This window comes from Phascolarctos cinereus, unplaced genomic scaffold (assembly GCF_003287225.1).
Source record: "Phascolarctos cinereus isolate Bilbo 61053 unplaced genomic scaffold, phaCin_HiC Scaffold_4;HRSCAF=312, whole genome shotgun sequence".
Classification (NCBI taxonomy): Eukaryota; Metazoa; Chordata; class Mammalia; order Diprotodontia; family Phascolarctidae; genus Phascolarctos; species Phascolarctos cinereus.
In genome coordinates, this window is record NW_027555847.1 from 355,200,317 (window position 1) to 355,219,645 (window position 19,329).

Genomic DNA, 19,329 nt, shown 5'->3' on the forward strand with positions numbered 1-19,329 from the left:
CACTTTCAACTTCCACCACTAGATGGAAATCTACAGGTAGATAGTTATTTTCAAGGACAAATATCCTTAAGGTTGCTGTATGAACTATTTCTACATAACTAATAGTCCTATGTTGTTGTTATGTACATTTATTTGTATGGTCAAAACACGAAATATTTTTCTGTAGTGGAAAGAGCACTGAATCTGCAGTCAAAAGACTTGGGTATAAATTCCATTTACCTTATTACCTGTGTGATCTTGGCCAAGTCACTTACCTTTTAGGTGCCAAGGTCAATCTTCTAGCTTTGGATCCTATGATTTTGTTTTGGTGGGACACAATACTATTATGAATTATGAAATCCAAAGTATATGCATATTTGGGAAGACTGTTAAGAGTTTGTAAGTTAACCTACCCCAAATTCCTATTTTGATGAACATAATATTTCTGAGGAAACAATCTCAAGTTTACTGATTTTCCTACATAAAAACTACTATTTTCAGGTGGCGAAATGAAACTCTAAAAAAAGGTATGGAAGACCACTGAATGAAGCAATTAGGATATAAATGTAAATAAACAAGAAAACCCCTGTCCTCAAGGAGCGAGACAATTCTTAGAGGGGAATTAGCGTGTGTGCGTGTGTGTGTGCGCGTGTGTGTGTGTGTGTGTGTGTGTGTGTGTGTGTGTGTGAGAGAGAGAGAGAGAGAGAGAGAGAGAGAGAGAGAGAGAGAGAGAGAGAGAGACAGAGAGAGAGAGAATGTAGATGGTAGATATGTGGCGGCACAGTTGGGAAGTATTACATTTGCCTGTTTCTGGGAAACATTAAGGCTTATTCTCATTCTGTCTCAGTATCCTGGCCTTCAGGACTATATTTGGCCATTAAATGGGGTCTAGTACAATGCTCACTTTCTCACTTTTTGAGAACAGTTTGTCTAGTGCTGTTATTAATTGTTCAAAATGGATGTGTGGCCTGAATATTTAAAATCATAATATAAAAAAATTAGAAAAGCAGATAATATACCTTTCATGTAGTTAGGAGATTCATTCTTTATAAAACAAGGGATACAGGCAATAAAAAATGTTAAGATAGGTAACTTATTATATGAAATTGAAAATGAAAAAAAATTAATGTATCTAGGATAAAAAGGAATGTGGTGGAATGTGAAAAAAAATCACACTTACATACATGGTGTCTCAGAAGTCTTAGTGCAGTTTTAAGTTAAAGCTCTTTCCAACCAAATCAAAAACAATTTACAGTGTATGCTACAAAATTACAAAGAACCAGAATGGCCCCAAAGAAGATTATATAAGGCACTTGCAATCCACTCCTTTGTAAAGGACACACAGGTGTATACTGCATATATTTTCAAACTTTTATGGTGTACTGCTTAATTTTACTGATTCTTTTTCTCTTCGCTTTTTCATTTCTTTTTCTTAAAAATTGTTATTTCTTATATGAGATGACTCCTGGGAGACTAACTTGTGGGAATTAGAGATGGGAGATGCTGGGAGAAATTTTGATGATGTAAAAAACAAAAGATGCCAATAAATGTTTGTTTAAAAAATGCTTGAAATTTAAACATGAGTTGTTGCATAGTCAGATTGCTTCTAGATTTTTGTAGCTGCATTAGGTTGTGAAAAAGTTAAAAAAAAAACTGTCAAGATACATTCCTAATTGGAATTATACTATAAGGCAATTAAGTATGAGGAATACAAAGAAATGTATAAAACTCTGTATGAAATAATGCAAAGGAAAAAAAAAGAAGAAAGGAATGGAGTACACATTAATTATGGTCGTAAGAGAAAGTGAATGAGAATGGATGACAGAATACTAATGGGGACTTAGAAGAAGAGAACTGCCAAAGTTACAAGTTGCGTTACATACTTAATTTAAATATAGTTATTAAACAAACACTTGTTAATGATTGATGTTAAATTTCTGATGTTTAATTTGAAATTTTCACACTAAAACTCAAACTGAGTATATTGTGATTATTACAATACTTTCATCCTAAACTCAAACTGCATTTGAATGTTATTTAACTTTCCTCAGACATTTGTTTCATCTATCCAATTAGATCATAAACTCTGAAAGTAGGCACATGATGTTTACTTCTCATATCTTACAAAACAGCTTAACACAGAGCCTTAAAGCAGAGATTAATACATTGTTGACTGATTCTTACACACACAAAATCTATAAGGATGCTCTGGTAGGAAGTCCCTTCCAACTCTATAATTCTGCGAAGAGGGAAAAGATCCCAAGTTTGCTTTTTTCCATTTTTGAAACAATCGCCACACAAATAAAATTACTACCATTTGTTGTAACCATTTCATAAAGAATCACAACATACAGATACGCATAAAAATAAAATTACTATCATTTCGTGTGGCCATTTTGAGATATAAATGGTAAAATTTTATCTGAATATGAAAAGAATATTTAAAGTATTTGATAACAAAATATTTGAGATACATATATATATATTTTTTTTCCGTAGACAATGGGGTTAAGTGACTTGCCCAGGGTCACACAGCTAATGAGTGTCAAGTGTCAAGTGTCTGTGGCCATGATATAACACTTTTAACACTCATTTTAGAATAAACATTATCACAAGTGAAGATATGTCAGCAGCAATGTTAAGTAATAACTAATTACAAATCAGTTGATAACTAGCTCAAACGGTTTCCTTGCTGACTTCAAGCATGGCCAATCAAGTCTTCCCTAGCCTTAGGAAACCATAACTACACCTCACCATATTCTTAAACTATCATTCTATATCTCTCCTCTCTTTTTTGGGCCAAACTACTAAAAAACCTGTCTATACTTTGCTTCCACTTCCTTTCCTGTCAACTTACTCTTTAACCTTTTGTAGATTAGCTTCCAATTTCACCATTTAATCGAAACTATTCTCTCCAAAGTTACCAATGAATGTCAAAATTGATGTTCATTTCTTAGTCCTCATGCTGTCTGTTGCATCTGACACTGTTGACTATCTTTTCCTCCAAAATACTTTAATCTCTTATTAAAATTTATTACATGTATATATGTGTATGTAGACATACACATACACACACACTGATTATACGTACACACGAACATACATTTATTTAAAAACATACACACACATTAGAATACAAATTCATTCTAATTAGTAATTGTTTTATTCTTTATATTTTATGTCAAGCATAGCACAGTAGGCTTAAATGCTTGCTGACTGACTGACATGAATTTTCCTCCTATATAAAATCCTTAAATGAAAGCTCTTAAAATTGAAAGAAAAAAATGCATTTACTAGGGCCAACATTTTTTATATAGTGTTTAAAAAATATTCTCATTTAAGAAATACCAACAAAAAAATTAAAGATACATAAGTCAAAATACCAGTATTATATAATGCTAACACAATTAAAAGCAGAATTATCAATATTCATCTTAAACTTACATGATTTAGCAATGTAGAAAGCTTGGACCCATCCTGAATGTTCTTCTCCAAAATATTTAGAACTTTGACTGTTTTATCTGTTGCAAGCTACAAAGGAAATACAAATTATTGTACTGTTTCTAGAAAATGAGATGAACATGCAGTAATTTAACTAAAATTGCTCTTTTCAAGTTTCCATTAACGATTCAAGAGAACAGAAAACCACTATTCAAGAGCAAAGAGAGAAAGCAAATCTTCCTTCTTTCTTTTTGGATTTTCTATTATGTAAGTGTGATTCTGAGGAGGGAATCAATACCTTGGATTTTATAGTTTTTGTGATACTAGCAAACCATGATTGAGTACATCAGGACAACAGACAACTACAAATGGTGATATTTCTGAAGATGATTCATAAAACATAGAACGTAAAAAAGGATCGTAGAGATTCTAGTCCATCTAGCTTCTGGATGAGTAAACTGAGACTGAAGAGAAGAGAGAAGATTGCTTACAGATGAAACTTAAAGCCCAAATGCCCTAATTCTCATCTTGGTTACTTTTTTACCACACTCAGCTGCCAGTCATGAGTATGTCTGCTTTTGTGCACGGTGCTACCTCCAAGCCTAACAAAGGCATAAAGGAAATTAAATAAAGATAAATCTCTAGAGTCTACCTGTAAGTTAATAGGAGTTGGCTACAAAACTGAATTAATTATATTTGAAGTTCCCCCAAATCTGAGGGAGTCTGAAAAACATAACATCTAACACACTGCAGGTAATCAACAGATATTGGTTAATTGATTTAATGACTTTCTGCATAAAAGGTCACAGTGTAGTGGAAGTCCATGATTTGGTGAGAAGAGTGATAGACTTGCCATCAGGAGACAGGGGTCTTACTTACATACCTACTACTTACTGGAGCAATTCATTAAACTTTCTAAACTATCAGACTCTTCATTTGCAAACTGAGCAGGGCTAACAATAGCTGAAGGACCCAAAATACAAGGCTGCCGGGAGGGTCCATGTATGTAAAGTGCTCTGTCAAGCTTAAAGAACTATGTGAATGTCAACTATTAGTTATTGTTATATCAAATTAGTAATTTGAATGGAAGAGGAGCATAGTGGATTCAGTAATGAAGTTGGGAATCAGGAAAACCTGGGTTCAAATACTGCCTTTGACACATCATACCTCTATGCCTCAAGCACCACTGAGATTTGCTACAAAATTACTGACATGTTGTCACCTGTGATATTACAAATCTTTGATATATTGCATTATTAATGTTAGATAACAAAAGTTTTATTATGAAGAAACAATAATCTAAAAAAAGGAAGAAGGAAGCAGTAACATATAATAGAAAGGCAATACTAGAATAGGATTCGGATAAGCTGGATTCTGGTTTTAGCTTTCTAGATAGATGAATTTTGGGAAAGTCTTCAAACTTTTTGTTCCTCAGTTTCTTCATGTAAGATAAGACTGAACTAGGTGACCATTAATTAGCATTATTAAATGCTAATATAGTTGAAACTGCTGAGGGAGATAAATCTGATGTAAACTTTTAAATTTAAATATCCTGTTTAGAAAATGAATATCCATTATTTCCCTTCTCTATAATTTTTTCCATATTAAAAAGAGTATGTTAGGTAGTCCTGGGGCGTAGGATTTTAAAGGTTTTATAGTATAATAGCAAAAGTTCTTGATAGAATCTTCTAATATATTTAGAAGTAGAAGTACGCATAATTATATAACTTTAAGAAACTCAAATACTTAAGATTTGGATTTGCCCCATTGTGATATTATAAACAAAAATTTGGTTATACAAAAGAAATTAATGTATCCCTCATTATAATATAAATATCAATAGCAACAATCACACATTCCTATATATAAGAATATCTGACTTGTTTTAGAAAAGTAGAGTTAAAGTATGATTCATAAGCTTATTAAAAAATTTGTTAACAATAGAAACATTTTTCAAACTAAATGCTATAAAAAAGATAATAAAACCCTTAATGACAAAGCAACCTCTTTCACTACCAACTCCACAGATGCACTTACATTTTTAATAATTATTATACTACTGTTAAGCTAGAAATAATTATCTTTAGTTCATAGTGAGGGGAAAGGTTCAGAGAGATGCTTGTATATGATGCAGCACGGTACAGTAAGTAACAGTCATGGATTTGGAGCCTGGAGATCTGGGTTTGAATCTCTCCCTCTAAAGCCCCAGAAACTTACTAGTTATGTGACACATGTGGAGAAAATATTTTCCTAGCAAAATCACAGGAATGTAAACCTTAAAGTGCTACCAATATGTGCTATTACATGGAGTCAATATCATAGCACTTAAGTGATCTATTGCTCAAGTACTGGACCACTAAATTATCAGTACAGCTCTTAAAGCAATTACTCCAACCATAAGTTCTTGGTACCAAGGTTCAGAATGAACCAAACTTAAGTGCCAAAGCAAAATACTAGTGGATTTATGAATGAAAGAAATAGTATTTCACTGTTTTTATATGAATGTTTGCAATTAAATGTGATGAAATCATTAAATCAAAGATTAAGAAGGACTAATAGGTTAGCTGTACTATAAGGCTGCTTTAGATCAGAAATGTGCCCTTAATTTTCCAACAAAGATTTTGTTCCTCTAACTTTGGTAATAAAAAAATTCTTTTGGTAGTTTCCTATTTCTTTTATTTTTTTAGCATCTTAATTTTTCAGAAATATACAGCAATAGAATAGCAAGATTTTGATTTATTCATGAAGTGGTAGATATAGGATATTTCAGAATTATCTGTATATGCATCTCATCAGAGCTCTTTCCCACTTTCCCTTTCCCCCAACACACAGTAAGCTCCTTGAAAGGATTATGCCAAACTTTGTCATCTCCCCTAGGGTTCAGCACACTATTTTTCAAGCAACAGATGCTTCATAATTCTTGAATTAGATATAGTTATGATCATGAATGTTTTCTAAAGAACTAAGAAATTAATAATCATATTAAACTCTGATCTACTTAAATTTTAGATGTAAATATAGAATCTCTAAAAAAAATTAATTTCAAACATTTATTACCATACATACATATGAACTTTAACTTAGAGAAATACCTTATCCATTATTCCCATTGCTTTAATTTTAGCAGATTCACTGCCCAATTCACTAAGCTGATGTTTTCCTAATAGTAGTTCCTGAGGAATTTCTTCATCATCGCCTAAAGAAAAATTCAACAGTTTAGGTAAAAGAAACATTTCATAATGGTTAGATTTATTTTTTAGGAAATGTCTTAAATTGAGCAATTCAGTCATGGTCATCTATACCTCTGGACACCCCCCCCCCCTTTAAATAATAGCAACACTTAAAATATTTTTATTATCCCTCAGGCAAAATCTTAGCTTAAAAAGGGGTGAGGAGAATAAAAATTCTTATTAGAACAGGCAGCCCGTTTTGCAAAATGAGTACTTTGCAAACTATGTCCTATCTGAAGAGTTGAAGTTTAGTACTGCCAACCTTACCGTAGTAAAAAACTTGGTGTTGGGAGTGGAGGGGGATTAATTCTCTCAAATTATGTGTGCTTTAAAAATTCAAAGCCATACCATAAAGCTATTCATCAGTTAAGAGACTAAGGCAGCTAACATATGCCTGATGTTTAATTCTTTTACATAACTGCTCATTTTTTAAAAAAAAAACTAGCTGAAGAAATGAGTATTAAACGCAGCTCTGAATAGGGTTATAAACCCAGAGGAGCCTAGGTAACCACTATACTTATAAAGGTCACAAAAGTGGAGATAAGTGACCTGACAATGAGTGTACAAAATCCCAGAAGGTATAGCAAAAAGTTGTCTGGATCAAACTGATTCTAAAGAAAAAAACAGTGTTAGGTCTACCACTTCACGTCTTTTGAAGTGAAAATAGAGGAAATGATACAATTCTCTGTCTTACTCTATCAATGAAGTGGCTTAGAAAATGTAGTGATGTTAGACAATGTTCTAAGTGTTTGTGCCCATGTATCTGCCTCGTCCCCCAAATACTGTGTGCCATCCCTTGAAAATTCCATATTACAAATGTTTATACTGATCCTATTCAACCAATTTTTCAAGCCCTAACAATTCTTAATTACTTTATGAAGTTTCCTCTTGATTACTCTCATTTCACCCCATCTCACCATTCTTTGACCTTTCTTGGCACCTGTTTATGTCAGAAAAGCTAACACACAATAATATACTGATTTGCATTGTTCTTACTGTTCAGTCTTGCCCTTGCCCCCCCAAATGTGTGTCACCTCCTGGAACCTTGCCAGGAACCTTATTCTTTTCTGTATCCCTCCGCAGCACCTAGAAAGTATTAGGTACACAGCAGATACAGATAGAATACTTCTTAAAATGAATTACCAAATGCTGTAAAATCCATGTCTTCGAGATTTTCTAAAATATTCTCTATTGAAGCAGTAAATCTCTTAAAAGTAGAAGAATCCATCATTTCTGTTGTGGAGAAAAAAATATTTAAAATTATTTTTTTGCAGACAGCCGACAATTCAAACTGAACACCATGGAAACATAATAAAACTACTAAATTTACCTTCAGGTGTTAGTTTTGGTTCATAAGCTTTCCGTTTCTTTTGCTTTTCTCTTTTCTTCATTTTTCTAGCAACTAAAAATAAGATAGGAGACTTTTTAAAAAGAATTACAACTTAAATTGATTTCATTTTTGTCCCACATATCTTTTCGAAGTAAATATTTAAAGCAACAATGTCAATGCAAACTAAACACATATGGTTTCCTTTTGGCAAATTAAGGTATCAAAATGTTGAAATTAGCTTATTAAAGATTTTAAAAATAATTTTAAAAGTTAGCCCTAATGTAAAATCAGGTAGCATAAGGAATCCCTTGATGCTTATGGATTACCCTCACTAAGGCTGGGAGGAGGAGAATAATCTTCCATGTCTGAATCTGATGGGCTGCGATTTCGATAACGGCCACCACCGGAACTCCTCCTGCCTTCATGAGAATGGCCACTTCTCCTATGATCCCCAGAGCTTCGTCTGTCACGCTCTTCATATTCCCAAGCTTTATCATCATCTTTGTCCTTCTTATGTCGTTTTCGAGAAGCTAAAAGCAAATTTTCATGACAAATGATTTACCCTATTTGAAAGACTATCAAAAATTTCTACTTTAAAATTTTTCATTGTGATTTAAGGAAATTCTAAACAATTCTCTTACCTAACAAAATACAGCATAAAAATACTATTTATAACTTTAACATGGCATTTCTAGATTTAAAGGTTTTACATAAAACAGAGTCTTCTAATACACAGGTCTCCACACTTTTTTGATCACACAACCTTATCATTAAGATGTTTTAGAGCATGCACTTCCATTAGGTGTATATTTATTTATAAGACAAATACAGACACATATATACACACTACTGTAATAATATATTGTGTATATTATAAACATACAAAAGTTAAAAGGTTTAAAGGTGAAATAAACAATATTTTTAAAATATTAGAGTAATTTAATTTAGAGGAAATTAAAAAAACATTTTTTTTTCATAATGTGATTGAATATGCTCCATTTTTTAAAAATCCCTATGTGTGTCCTGGGGGATAAGGTGAACTTGCAAATAAAATTGTTAGTAATTAATTTTTTCACTTAATTTGATCAATGTACTTAGCCAAACAACCAAATTTCCTTTTTTTTGAAATTTTTTTTAATTGAAAAATACACAACAATCAAATAATAAGTCATAACAATATGTGAACACAACAGTTTTTCACCAGGAGTCATGTTTGTCTATGTAGTGACACCATACACAATGCAAAAACAACAAGCAAAAGTGAATTTTCTCCAATTTCAACACAGCAGAAAATTTTCAACATATATCCATTCCTCTTTCTTTACATGGTTCTACTTAATCAATGGTATCATTTCTTAATTTCTTCTTCAAGTTTGGATAATCTGGTTTTTGTATAAGCGAAAGGAACACCAAGAAGGTCAGTTTGGCCGGACCGCAGGGTGAGGGAAGGGGAGTAATGTATCACAAGTCTGGAAAGGTATGTGGGGCAGAGATTTGTGAAGGGCTTTAAACGCCAAAACAGTTGAGTTTATATTTAATTCTACAGTCAAGAGGGAACCAATGGAGTTTACTGAGGAAGAAGGTGAGAGAGAGAGTGAGAGAGAGAGAGAGAGAGAGAGAGAGAGAGAGAGAGACAGAGTGTGTGTGTGTGTGTGTGTGTGTGTGTGTGTGACAGTGAGAGAGAGAGAGAGGAAGGCACACACACACAGTCACATTTACCCTTCAGGAAAATCAGGTTGGCAAATGTAAGGAAGAGACAGGAATGACCACTTAGAAGGCCATTTACTAGTCTAGGTAAGAAGTGATAAAGGCCTGATTTAAGCTGGTAGCTATATGAGGACAAGTGTTATGGAGATTGAAATCGTAAGATATGGCAAGTGCTGTATTAAGTGAGGGAGACAGAGAAGTCAAGGATAGCATGAGGATGTGAACGTACGTGAATAGTTTCCTTACAAGAAATACGGAAGTTTAAAAGGGTGAGTTTTTGGGACAAAATAATCAATTAGTTAATAGAATTTATTAAGTGTTTGCGTACCAGGATATATTAAAATATTAAATGCTATGTTTGCTTACCCTTTTGGAACTCATTCTGTCCCACCCAAAACAGGAAAGGGAGGTCTGGGCAGGAAGGAATCTCTTACTCACCAGTCTGCCCAGGAGCACAGAGACCAATCTCTGAGGGGTACCTGATGCAGCCATAAAGTGATCTTGGGGTGGATATGTTGCAGGGGAAGATTTTTCCCAATGGTACCTGCAGAGCACCTGTTGTGGGTACCTAGCTTCTAGTAAGATTAAAATTGCCCTGAGGGCTGTCACCAGGAACTGTGAGGGGGTGGGTTAGGAGGTTGTACACTGGAGGAATAGGGGAGGTAGAGTGGGGAGTGTTGGAGGCTAATGAGTGAAGGGTAGGTGTCATTGTGTAGGAGACAAGTCCCATTGGCACCCACGTGGAGGCTAAGATGCATCCCATTTTCCCACCCACCAAATGGCTGATCACAGTGCCCTTGGGGTCATACAGTGCCATGTCCTCATTTTGGTGACCACTGCTCTAAGAAACACAATAAGAAAATAGTAAGCAGCAAATTATACTTTCAATTCAAGGAATTCAGTTATCAGTAATAACTATTACATCAAACCTCAAAATTAAATATGGTCATGAATCAAACTACATTTAAGACCTGGACGAAAACTTACAAGTCTTACATAAACAGAATTGAAGAAGAAAGGAATTGCAAAACAGTAGAGTGAACCCATTTTGTGTGAAACCTATCAAGAGAATACAGAATCTCTGAGGTGGAAGCAATTTTTAATGAAGAACCTTAAGTCATCCGATTCTACTTTTGGATATTGCTAAGAGTTAAGTTTTTCCTAACATGTAAGAGGAATCCGTCTCTCTGCAACTTCTACCCATTGCTACCTGTTCTGCCATCTGAGACCAAACAGAATAAGGACCATCCTTCTTCTACATAACAGCTCTTCAAGTCCTTGAAAGCAGCAATCACATCCCCATAAGTCTTCTCTTCTAGAGGCTCAACATCTCTAGTTCTTTCAAATGATCCTTGTACAATTTGGCCTCCAGTTTCCTCTGAATCCTCTCGAACTTGCCAATATTCTTCCTAGAATTTGGTGGCCAGAACTGAAAAGAATACACCAGATGTGGTCTGACCAGCACAGAATACAAGGTGACTGTTACCTCTCTCATTCTAGACACTATGCCTTTCCTAATGAATCCTAAGTTGACATGTTTTTGTTTTTGTTTTGGCAGCTGTCATGTCACTGAGTAACAGACTCTGAATTTCACTGAATCAGAGCCTTTTCAGAATGCCATGGTTCCCCCATATTGTACTAAAGTTGATTTTAATTTTTATCCCAAATGTAGGACTTTGTTTTTCTCTTTTAGACTTCATTTTATTAGATTCAGCCTACAATTTTAGCCTGCTGAAATATTTTGGATTCAGATTCTGTCACTTAACTTGTTATATACTCCCCTTTTCCAGCGTCATCATCTGCAAATTTGCTAGGCACGTCATCTATGCTTTCAACAGTGTCACTAACAAAATTATTAAACCTCACAAGGCCAAGCACAGATCTCTGACATCCCCATACCTAATGACTTCTTTCAAATCGTACACTGACATATAAATGATTACAACTTGGTTTTGATAATTCAACCAGTTTAAAATCTATCTGACTATCATACAACTAGCCTGTGTTTATCTTCTAACAGGGACAGCATGAAAGACTCTTTCAAATACTTTGGTGAAATCTAGCTACAGTATTTGATTAGTAAAAGAAACAGGCAAATGAAACCCTAAGTATTTTGGTAGACTATTTGGACTGGAAATTATAGTTCTGAAGATATATAATGCTTGTTGATGCTCTTTAAATACTTATTTATTTAGTTTGATTATATAGCCAAGAGCCTCCTTTAAACTCAAGGACAAAAGCCCTCTGAAGATTTGTGAATTAAAACTGTCAGAATTTTCCTTTATGGTCTAGTCTTCTGGTAAAATAATAAGCATGTATAAAACCTAGTCTCACAGAATAGTGGCTCTTCTCTTGTCCCCAACAGAAAGCTTACTTTACCTGGTTTTAAAACAGAGCAGAAGGTACTACATAGCCCAGTCTTCGAACAAATCCCCATAATCTAGTTTAGTTGGCTATATGGGCCTTTCTGCCTATTCCAGAGCTGAGAATGGTGCTCCCAATTTAAACTTGGTACCACATCTGAAATAATGAATCCCAATCTGTGCTTGAACACTTAGATTCAATAATTATTTGTGCCTTTGGTCTGGCTTATATTTCTAGAGACCGATTCCTAGCTTAAAATGATAAACTTTATCATTGCATTAGGCTAACATCTAATAGCTAGATAAAAAATAGAGTTATACATAGACGAGAGGGCTGCAAAAGAACATTACTGAGAAAGAATAGTCAAGTACACTAATTGGATACATAATCATTGAAAAAATTATAAAAACAGCATATCTCAGAATTGGAAGAGATTTCCTAGACTATCCAATCCAACCCATACCTGGACAGGAATGCCTTTGACACCATCATTAACAAGTGGTTATATAGATTGGACCTGGGTTAGTCTTCTGAATGTTGGCCCTAGTTTGCTTACTCAATACTCAATACTCAAAACATGTCTTTAAGAATTGGCCATACTCCAAGGATTTCTAATGCCCTCTTCCATATGAATTTACTCCACTCTTGTCATAAATTTAGGCTGTGCAATCACTTAGTTATTGGGTCCTCTTGACTAGACCCAGTCCCAAGTCCCATTCCATTTTTAAATCATGACTAGCCATGATTTTCTGCTGACAAGGCGGTGGTAGAAGATAAGGGTTGTGGGAATTCATATCTTTTCACTTTGTTAAGCAATGTAAATAAAAATAATTAAGTTACTTAGAAACTGCCAAAGGGTGGGAATGGGTTGGCTTGAAATCTAATCAAGTATCCTTTTCTCAGGATATCATACCAAATCCCAAAGGCAATGTCTATTTTCAAAGTTCTGCACAGTAATTTTTCTGCATCAGTGGACATACAATGGACAATAAATGAAGTTAAAGAAGAAGATATGGTTGGGAGGTGGATGAGGTAGAGGTATTTTTTTCTTCTCTTCATGACTAGACCTTGCATTTCCTAATGTGTTACCAAAATGAAAAGTTTGTCCCATTGTAATACTTGTCTGACAAAAGTCTATAATGCAGAAAAAAAGAGGCTACATAGCATTTATTGATACTTAATAAATATGTATTCTATATCCACTATGCACAAAGCATAATGCATCAGAAGGAAAGGTTGTTTTGAAGGTTGTGCTACTGATATACTTACTTGTATTTAAGTTTTCTTCACACATAAAAATAATAATCCATATAAAAATGATACAATTCATTGAATAACTGCGAACTCCTTTAAAAATGTTGCTTTGCCCTTCTCACTGGCTTATTCTGTTGGTGGTGCGGGGTTGACCTTTGTAAAATATGTCTGATGTCTGCTCACGTCCCTTTCCAGGTCTCCTTTCTGGTCCCCACCCCCTTACTTCTTTGATCCTACATCTGGCCTCTGACCTCATTCCTACCTAGCGCAGTGGCCTCAAGCTGGAATTAATGTGAGTAAAACATCATTTTGTACCAGCCTTCCCTTTGAAGGGTCCCATACACCAGAATTACCTCTCACTCACCCTTTCCTACTAAATAACCTCTTAAAAAAGGACAAAAATAAAAAAATGCAATTGAGTTGGTTGGAAGGAATGCAGGAAAGAAAAACAACTCTGACGTACAGACAACTATGCACAATATTGTAGCTAAATGAAAGATCCAGAATGGCTTAGTAAATGAAAATCCTGCCCTAGAAAGTACAGAATTAAGGGAACAATACTAGATCCTAGCTTGTCATAAAGGAAACAGTTATATGGCTAATCCATTTGTAGTTAACTGCTTTATGTTTTACAAATTCAGAACCATGTTATCTCTAATAATAAGGCATTTAAATTTTTTTTCTAATGTTATTCGATTCTATCAGATTTTTTATTCCACTCAAAAAGTGGCAAGCATGAGTCTGGCTTTATCAGTGTATCATATACTTCTCTAACACTTTTTTGTTTGTTTGTTTTTGGTGAGGCAATTGGGGTTAAGTGACTTGCCCAGAGTAACACAGCCAGTGACTGTTATGTGTCTGAGGATGGACCTGAACTCAGGTCCTCCTGACTCCAGGGCCGGTGCTCTATCCACTGCACCACCTAGCTGCCCTCATCTCTAACACTTTTGATCCCAAGCACTTAAATGTGGTTTGATGCAGTCCTACACAATTATATTACACTAATAAATATTATTTTTTATTTTCAAATTAGGTTATAAAAAGAACAAAAGGAAACTGAAAAGATAGCATACATCTTAATTATATAGTAGAAATTAAGTTACACACTACTTACATTCAAAAGCATCTTCACTGTCATTGTCTTCATCCGAACTGATTTCAGCATATTTTGGCTTTTCATTAACTGTGCTACGTTTGCGCTTGTTCATTTTCACACGTTCACAAAGTGGCATGGTAGATTCAATTTCTGCCAGGAGCTCAGGGGGTAATTCTTTTAACACTGACTGATCTATACTACCTATTAATGAAGAGTAAGAAGAAAATTTAAATCTGAAGATAAATGAAAATATTTATTTACATTAGTACAGTGGAACCTAACTGGATTTATAGGAAAAGTTTCCAGAGAATTATCGTTTATTTTCACATTAAATATATTCAAATTTTAATAAAGTACTCTCATTTTCAGTAGTCATAATCAATCTGTTGCAGTAAGTGTACGTAGGTAAACAGTTATATAAACTTATGAAAACAATGCCTACTGCAAACCCAGTGCTAAGGTTGAGACAAATAGTGAGGGGTAGGGGAGGAGAGATATAAAATGCATTCCTAATAGAAACATTTAAAAAAAACCCATCGAATAGCTGTTTTGAAACCAATGAAATTTCTGCCTTCTTAACTTTTTTTTTCTCTCTGGTATAAGAAGCTGTTTGCATTTGGTGATTGATATATAAGGGCTGAATTTTCCAAAACCCAGAATACTCTTCCACTTGAAACTACAGGATTCTTCAACAATTAAAAAATGTAATACAATATTTTTTCATGGAACAATTTTTAAAAATAGAGAAAAACTTTGTTCAACCTATATTAACAAATATCCTCCATGCTATGAAAAACTGTCATTTATAATATGTGGTCTCAGATGCTTAAAAAAAAATAGAAGTCAAAAAATAATTTGTCCAGGATAAGTTGTCATCAATAAGTAGGAAAGACGAAGGCTTATTTTACTCACCCGTGTATCTCCTAAAGTTATTAGTTAATGGATAAAAATGTTGTTGGGCAGGTTAAACATTGAGTACTTGCTGCAACGCTACTGTTAAAGCATCAAACTTTAATTTACAACAGGGGAAGATAGGATTTCCACTACAATGTGGACATCTTCAGAATTTGATCCGTCCTTGACAATAATAGTCTTACATATACATAATGCTCTAAGGTTTACAAAATATTTTATATATATTATCTCATGTGCAAAGAAGTAATTAAAAGATCACAAAGCTCCATGAACAGATGGGAAAGCAAGCTTAGCAAACAGTCACATACTTGAATATAGGTCCATCTAAGTTCACAATATTTCAAACTATGCAGTACTACCTCTAATATCTGAATCAAAGAAATGACAAAATAGTGAAGAAATTTACTATAACTCATAACAATGAAATAAAACATACCATCTATTACTTCTTCAATAAACCTCTACTAGGTTGTTCTGTCTTAGTTACTTATTCTTAGAAACGTAAGAGTTGAATTGTCTCCAATAGAGGATAATGTGAGTGGCTCTAGGACTTTTCTGTTGTTGTTGTTTAATATTGTTTATGGCTCCTTTCTGTCAGGCCCCAATCATACATCAAGATATTATATCGGTTATGACCTTCACTTTACAGAAACTGGAATTCAGTCTAAAATGGCCATATTTAATATCAATCTTGTTCAATCAAACTCCTAAATGGAAGTTATTATGGCTTCCTTGAAATAGTTATTCTGTTTCATTTACCTATCAATGCATCTTTTCCCAGTACATTGATGAAAAGTCACTCTATCTCTATGTACATGCAGAATTCAATCAGTCAAGGCTTCTATATTTGCCACACTAATTACCAATAATGTTTGGTGTACTCCAATTAGATGGTAATTTTTTTCAGTGCATGAGTCATGTCTTCTAGTTTAAATGTCTTCCCCACACCAGTTGCTTCCATAGGATCCAGTACACTGTTCTGTACATGGTAGAGATGTCATGAATATTTGCTTTGTAATCCAAATTTTCTGATGTTGAAGATTTGGAAGAATGCTTCTTAGAAGCCATATAGGATTTCCCTGAAAGGAATTTATGAGGCCATCTAATCCAATCCTTATTTTACAAATGAGCAAACTGAGGCACAGGTAGATCAAGAGACTGGTATATAGCTGTTTTAGGGATTTCTGACAACTTTGTGAGCTAGAAAACTTAGCTAGGCTTGGAAATATTCTAATATTTCCATGTTTTTAATATGGGCAACTCCAGTGTACATTTGACTTAAATGTATCAGATGATACTTTTTAAGCAAAATATCTAATAATATTGTGATGAGACAAATGTCAAAAACTTAAATTGTATTATCAGTACAGACTGATTGGACAATAAAAAGCAAACAGCTAAGAACTAAATAGATATGTATTCTGCAAGTAATCCTCACATAGGTGATAGAGAATTCGGGCAAGGACTGAATCTTTTTGCTCCATCCCACTTCTCCCTTGCTAAAATCCAGCACAATGAAAAAAGAAAAACTATATCTACTGTTGTCGGAATCCAGGCCTACCCATGATGCTTAATGTTTTCAGAACTCAGTGTGAAGCAGCTTTGGTGTTTCTGAGAGGTATAATTTCAGATCTTGGAGCTTTAAAATTCTCTGTATTTCAAAACACTACACACAGACACACACACACACACAGACACACACACACACACACAGACACACACACACACACACACACACACACAGAGTCAGAACAGTCCACTTACAGATGCTGCTGCACTATATCCAAATAATTTAAGTCCTAACAGAGTGGTTTGAAAGTTTGAGCTAGTTATCAAACTTATGTAGCCCACATGGGCCCTATGTAATTTCCTAAAGTCAACTCAGGAAAACTAACCCTTTTTCATCTGACATAGACAGCAGATTATACTTCAATATAATGCAGAGCCTTTGATAGCTATTTCTTTTTCTGGTGAAAGGGATTTATTCACTTCCATGTTTGTGACTGTGGCCTTGGAGCTGAAATTATTGGAATTCTGACAAAAGATTAATATACATAGAATTCTCCCATGTTGTATTAATGAGGTTTTAGTGAACTACTTTTCCCCCCCAAACTACTACTATGTTAAAGTGTAAGCTCCTTGAGAGTTGGGATTGTTTCATTCTTCATATGTCATTTCCAGGGACTAGAACAGAGTAACTATTAATATTTGCTTGTTGATTGATAAGCAAAATATTATTGCAGTAAAATGATCAAAATGCTTTACTGTGAATTTTTAAACTAATTTACATATAGGCAAAAATTACAACTAGCATTTCTAATATCTGAAGGAAACTCAAGTAAGAAGTGGCTACTCAACAGCCATTACCATACTCAGTCTACAAAGTTACTTTTATTCCTAGAGGTACTGAGTTTGGCGTCTAGACAAGAGGTCAACAAATTCTATCTAGCCCACCAAAAACACAAAAATCATGCTCAGCTGTACAAAAACAGCAGGCAGCAGTGTGTCAGTCCCTGCTCTAGAACCTATGCTGGTTATATACAATAAAAATATGTAGTATGACTATTATATCTCAGAAGCATCACTTCTTGTTACAGTCACTAGATTTCAAAAAACACAAAAAGCTGTATTGCACTAGAAATCATTAAAAGTCTAAAAGTTCCAAGGCTTACTGCTTGGTAATTGATAAAGAGGCTGTAAATCTATGATTCTTTGTGTAGTAAAGACAATGAAATTAATAGTAGAACCTCAATTAATGAATTCTCCTGGAATGAAACTAAGGAAGTCATCTAGGCTAAAACACAAAATGGACCACTCACTACTTATCATGCAGTGTTAATGTATACCATATAGTTCAAAAGAAATACTTCCACTAAACAACACATGCGGACAGCTGTGCACTGACAGAAATTACCTTTTACAATTTCTATTTTGCTGTGGACAAGCTGACCACAGACAAAATTGTGAAGTTTAAAATATTTCTTCATTTTTCACTGTACTTAATTTTCCCTTTAAAGAAACAGCAAAGGATCTGACATCAGTCATTTATATTCTTCTTCAGAACTACCAGGCTCCTATCTGTACTTCTTTCTTTCCTCTGTGATGACCCCTCCTGAACTTCAGGGTCTCCTGCTCTTAACTCCGAGTTTTCAAAAAAAAAAAAAAAAAGAAGAAGAAAGGATCTGATACCCATTCACATTTGACTGACAATTTAATATGACCGAATTTTAGATAATGGTTACCTCAATCATCTTTTATATCTATCTAATTGTCAAATGAAAGGCTTTTTTTGGGTGGATTTTTGGGGGAGAATGTGATAAACGGTGACTGGACTCATTTAACCCATATGGTTGCCTTTAATAGGTAAAGCTAATTTTCTGTTCTTAGAATAGGGTTGAGGTGGGAGAGGAAGAAGGAGGGGCAGGGAAAGAAAGGGAGGCCATTTAAAAAGAGGAAACTGAGGTCCAGAAATAGTGAGTGACCTGCCCAAGGCTGTATATGAAGTAATTGACAGAGTAAGGTTTTGAATGGAGGTCCTCTGACTGCAAAAGCAGTATTCTTTCCATTGTATGATGTTCCAAGTCAGAAGGGATAGTCCTTGATATTATACCCATGCTTATTTTATGCTTCCTGGACTAGCTACCATTATTACAGTTAGCATTTAATGATATTTTCTAATTGTAATTTCACTTTTCTGATATCCCATTGTGCATGTCATTAACATATCCACTTTATTGATGGAAGTATTACATTACATTAAGTAGCTTAAACTATATGAAAAAGAGACTCAGAATCAGTAAAGAAATAAATACTGAAGTACTACATTTACAAATATGCATAGTCTTTTGTTATGAATTTGTATTATCTATAAATTATATATAAATATAGTTTAAATTTAGTCTAAATTCTTTCTTAAAAACCAGTGTCATCAAGTTTCAAGTAACATTTGTATATGATTTTCTTGCAATAATGTGTAGATTCCCCTGATCAATGCTTTGTACTTGGAAATTCTG

The 19,329-nt window shown here is 34.2% G+C and overlaps 1 protein-coding gene across 1 annotated transcript in view; it reads right to left on the reverse strand.

Annotated features, from left to right (window-relative positions):
* Window positions 1-19,329, reverse strand: part of NIPBL (NIPBL cohesin loading factor) — a 266,866-nt gene that overhangs the window by 63,490 nt on the left and 184,047 nt on the right. The window contains 6 exon segments of the mRNA XM_020995941.2: window positions 3,424-3,510; window positions 6,513-6,616; window positions 7,794-7,883; window positions 7,981-8,052; window positions 8,307-8,510; window positions 14,420-14,602. Of these exon segments, the coding sequence (XP_020851600.1) occupies window positions 3,424-3,510; window positions 6,513-6,616; window positions 7,794-7,883; window positions 7,981-8,052; window positions 8,307-8,510; window positions 14,420-14,602 (740 nt within the window).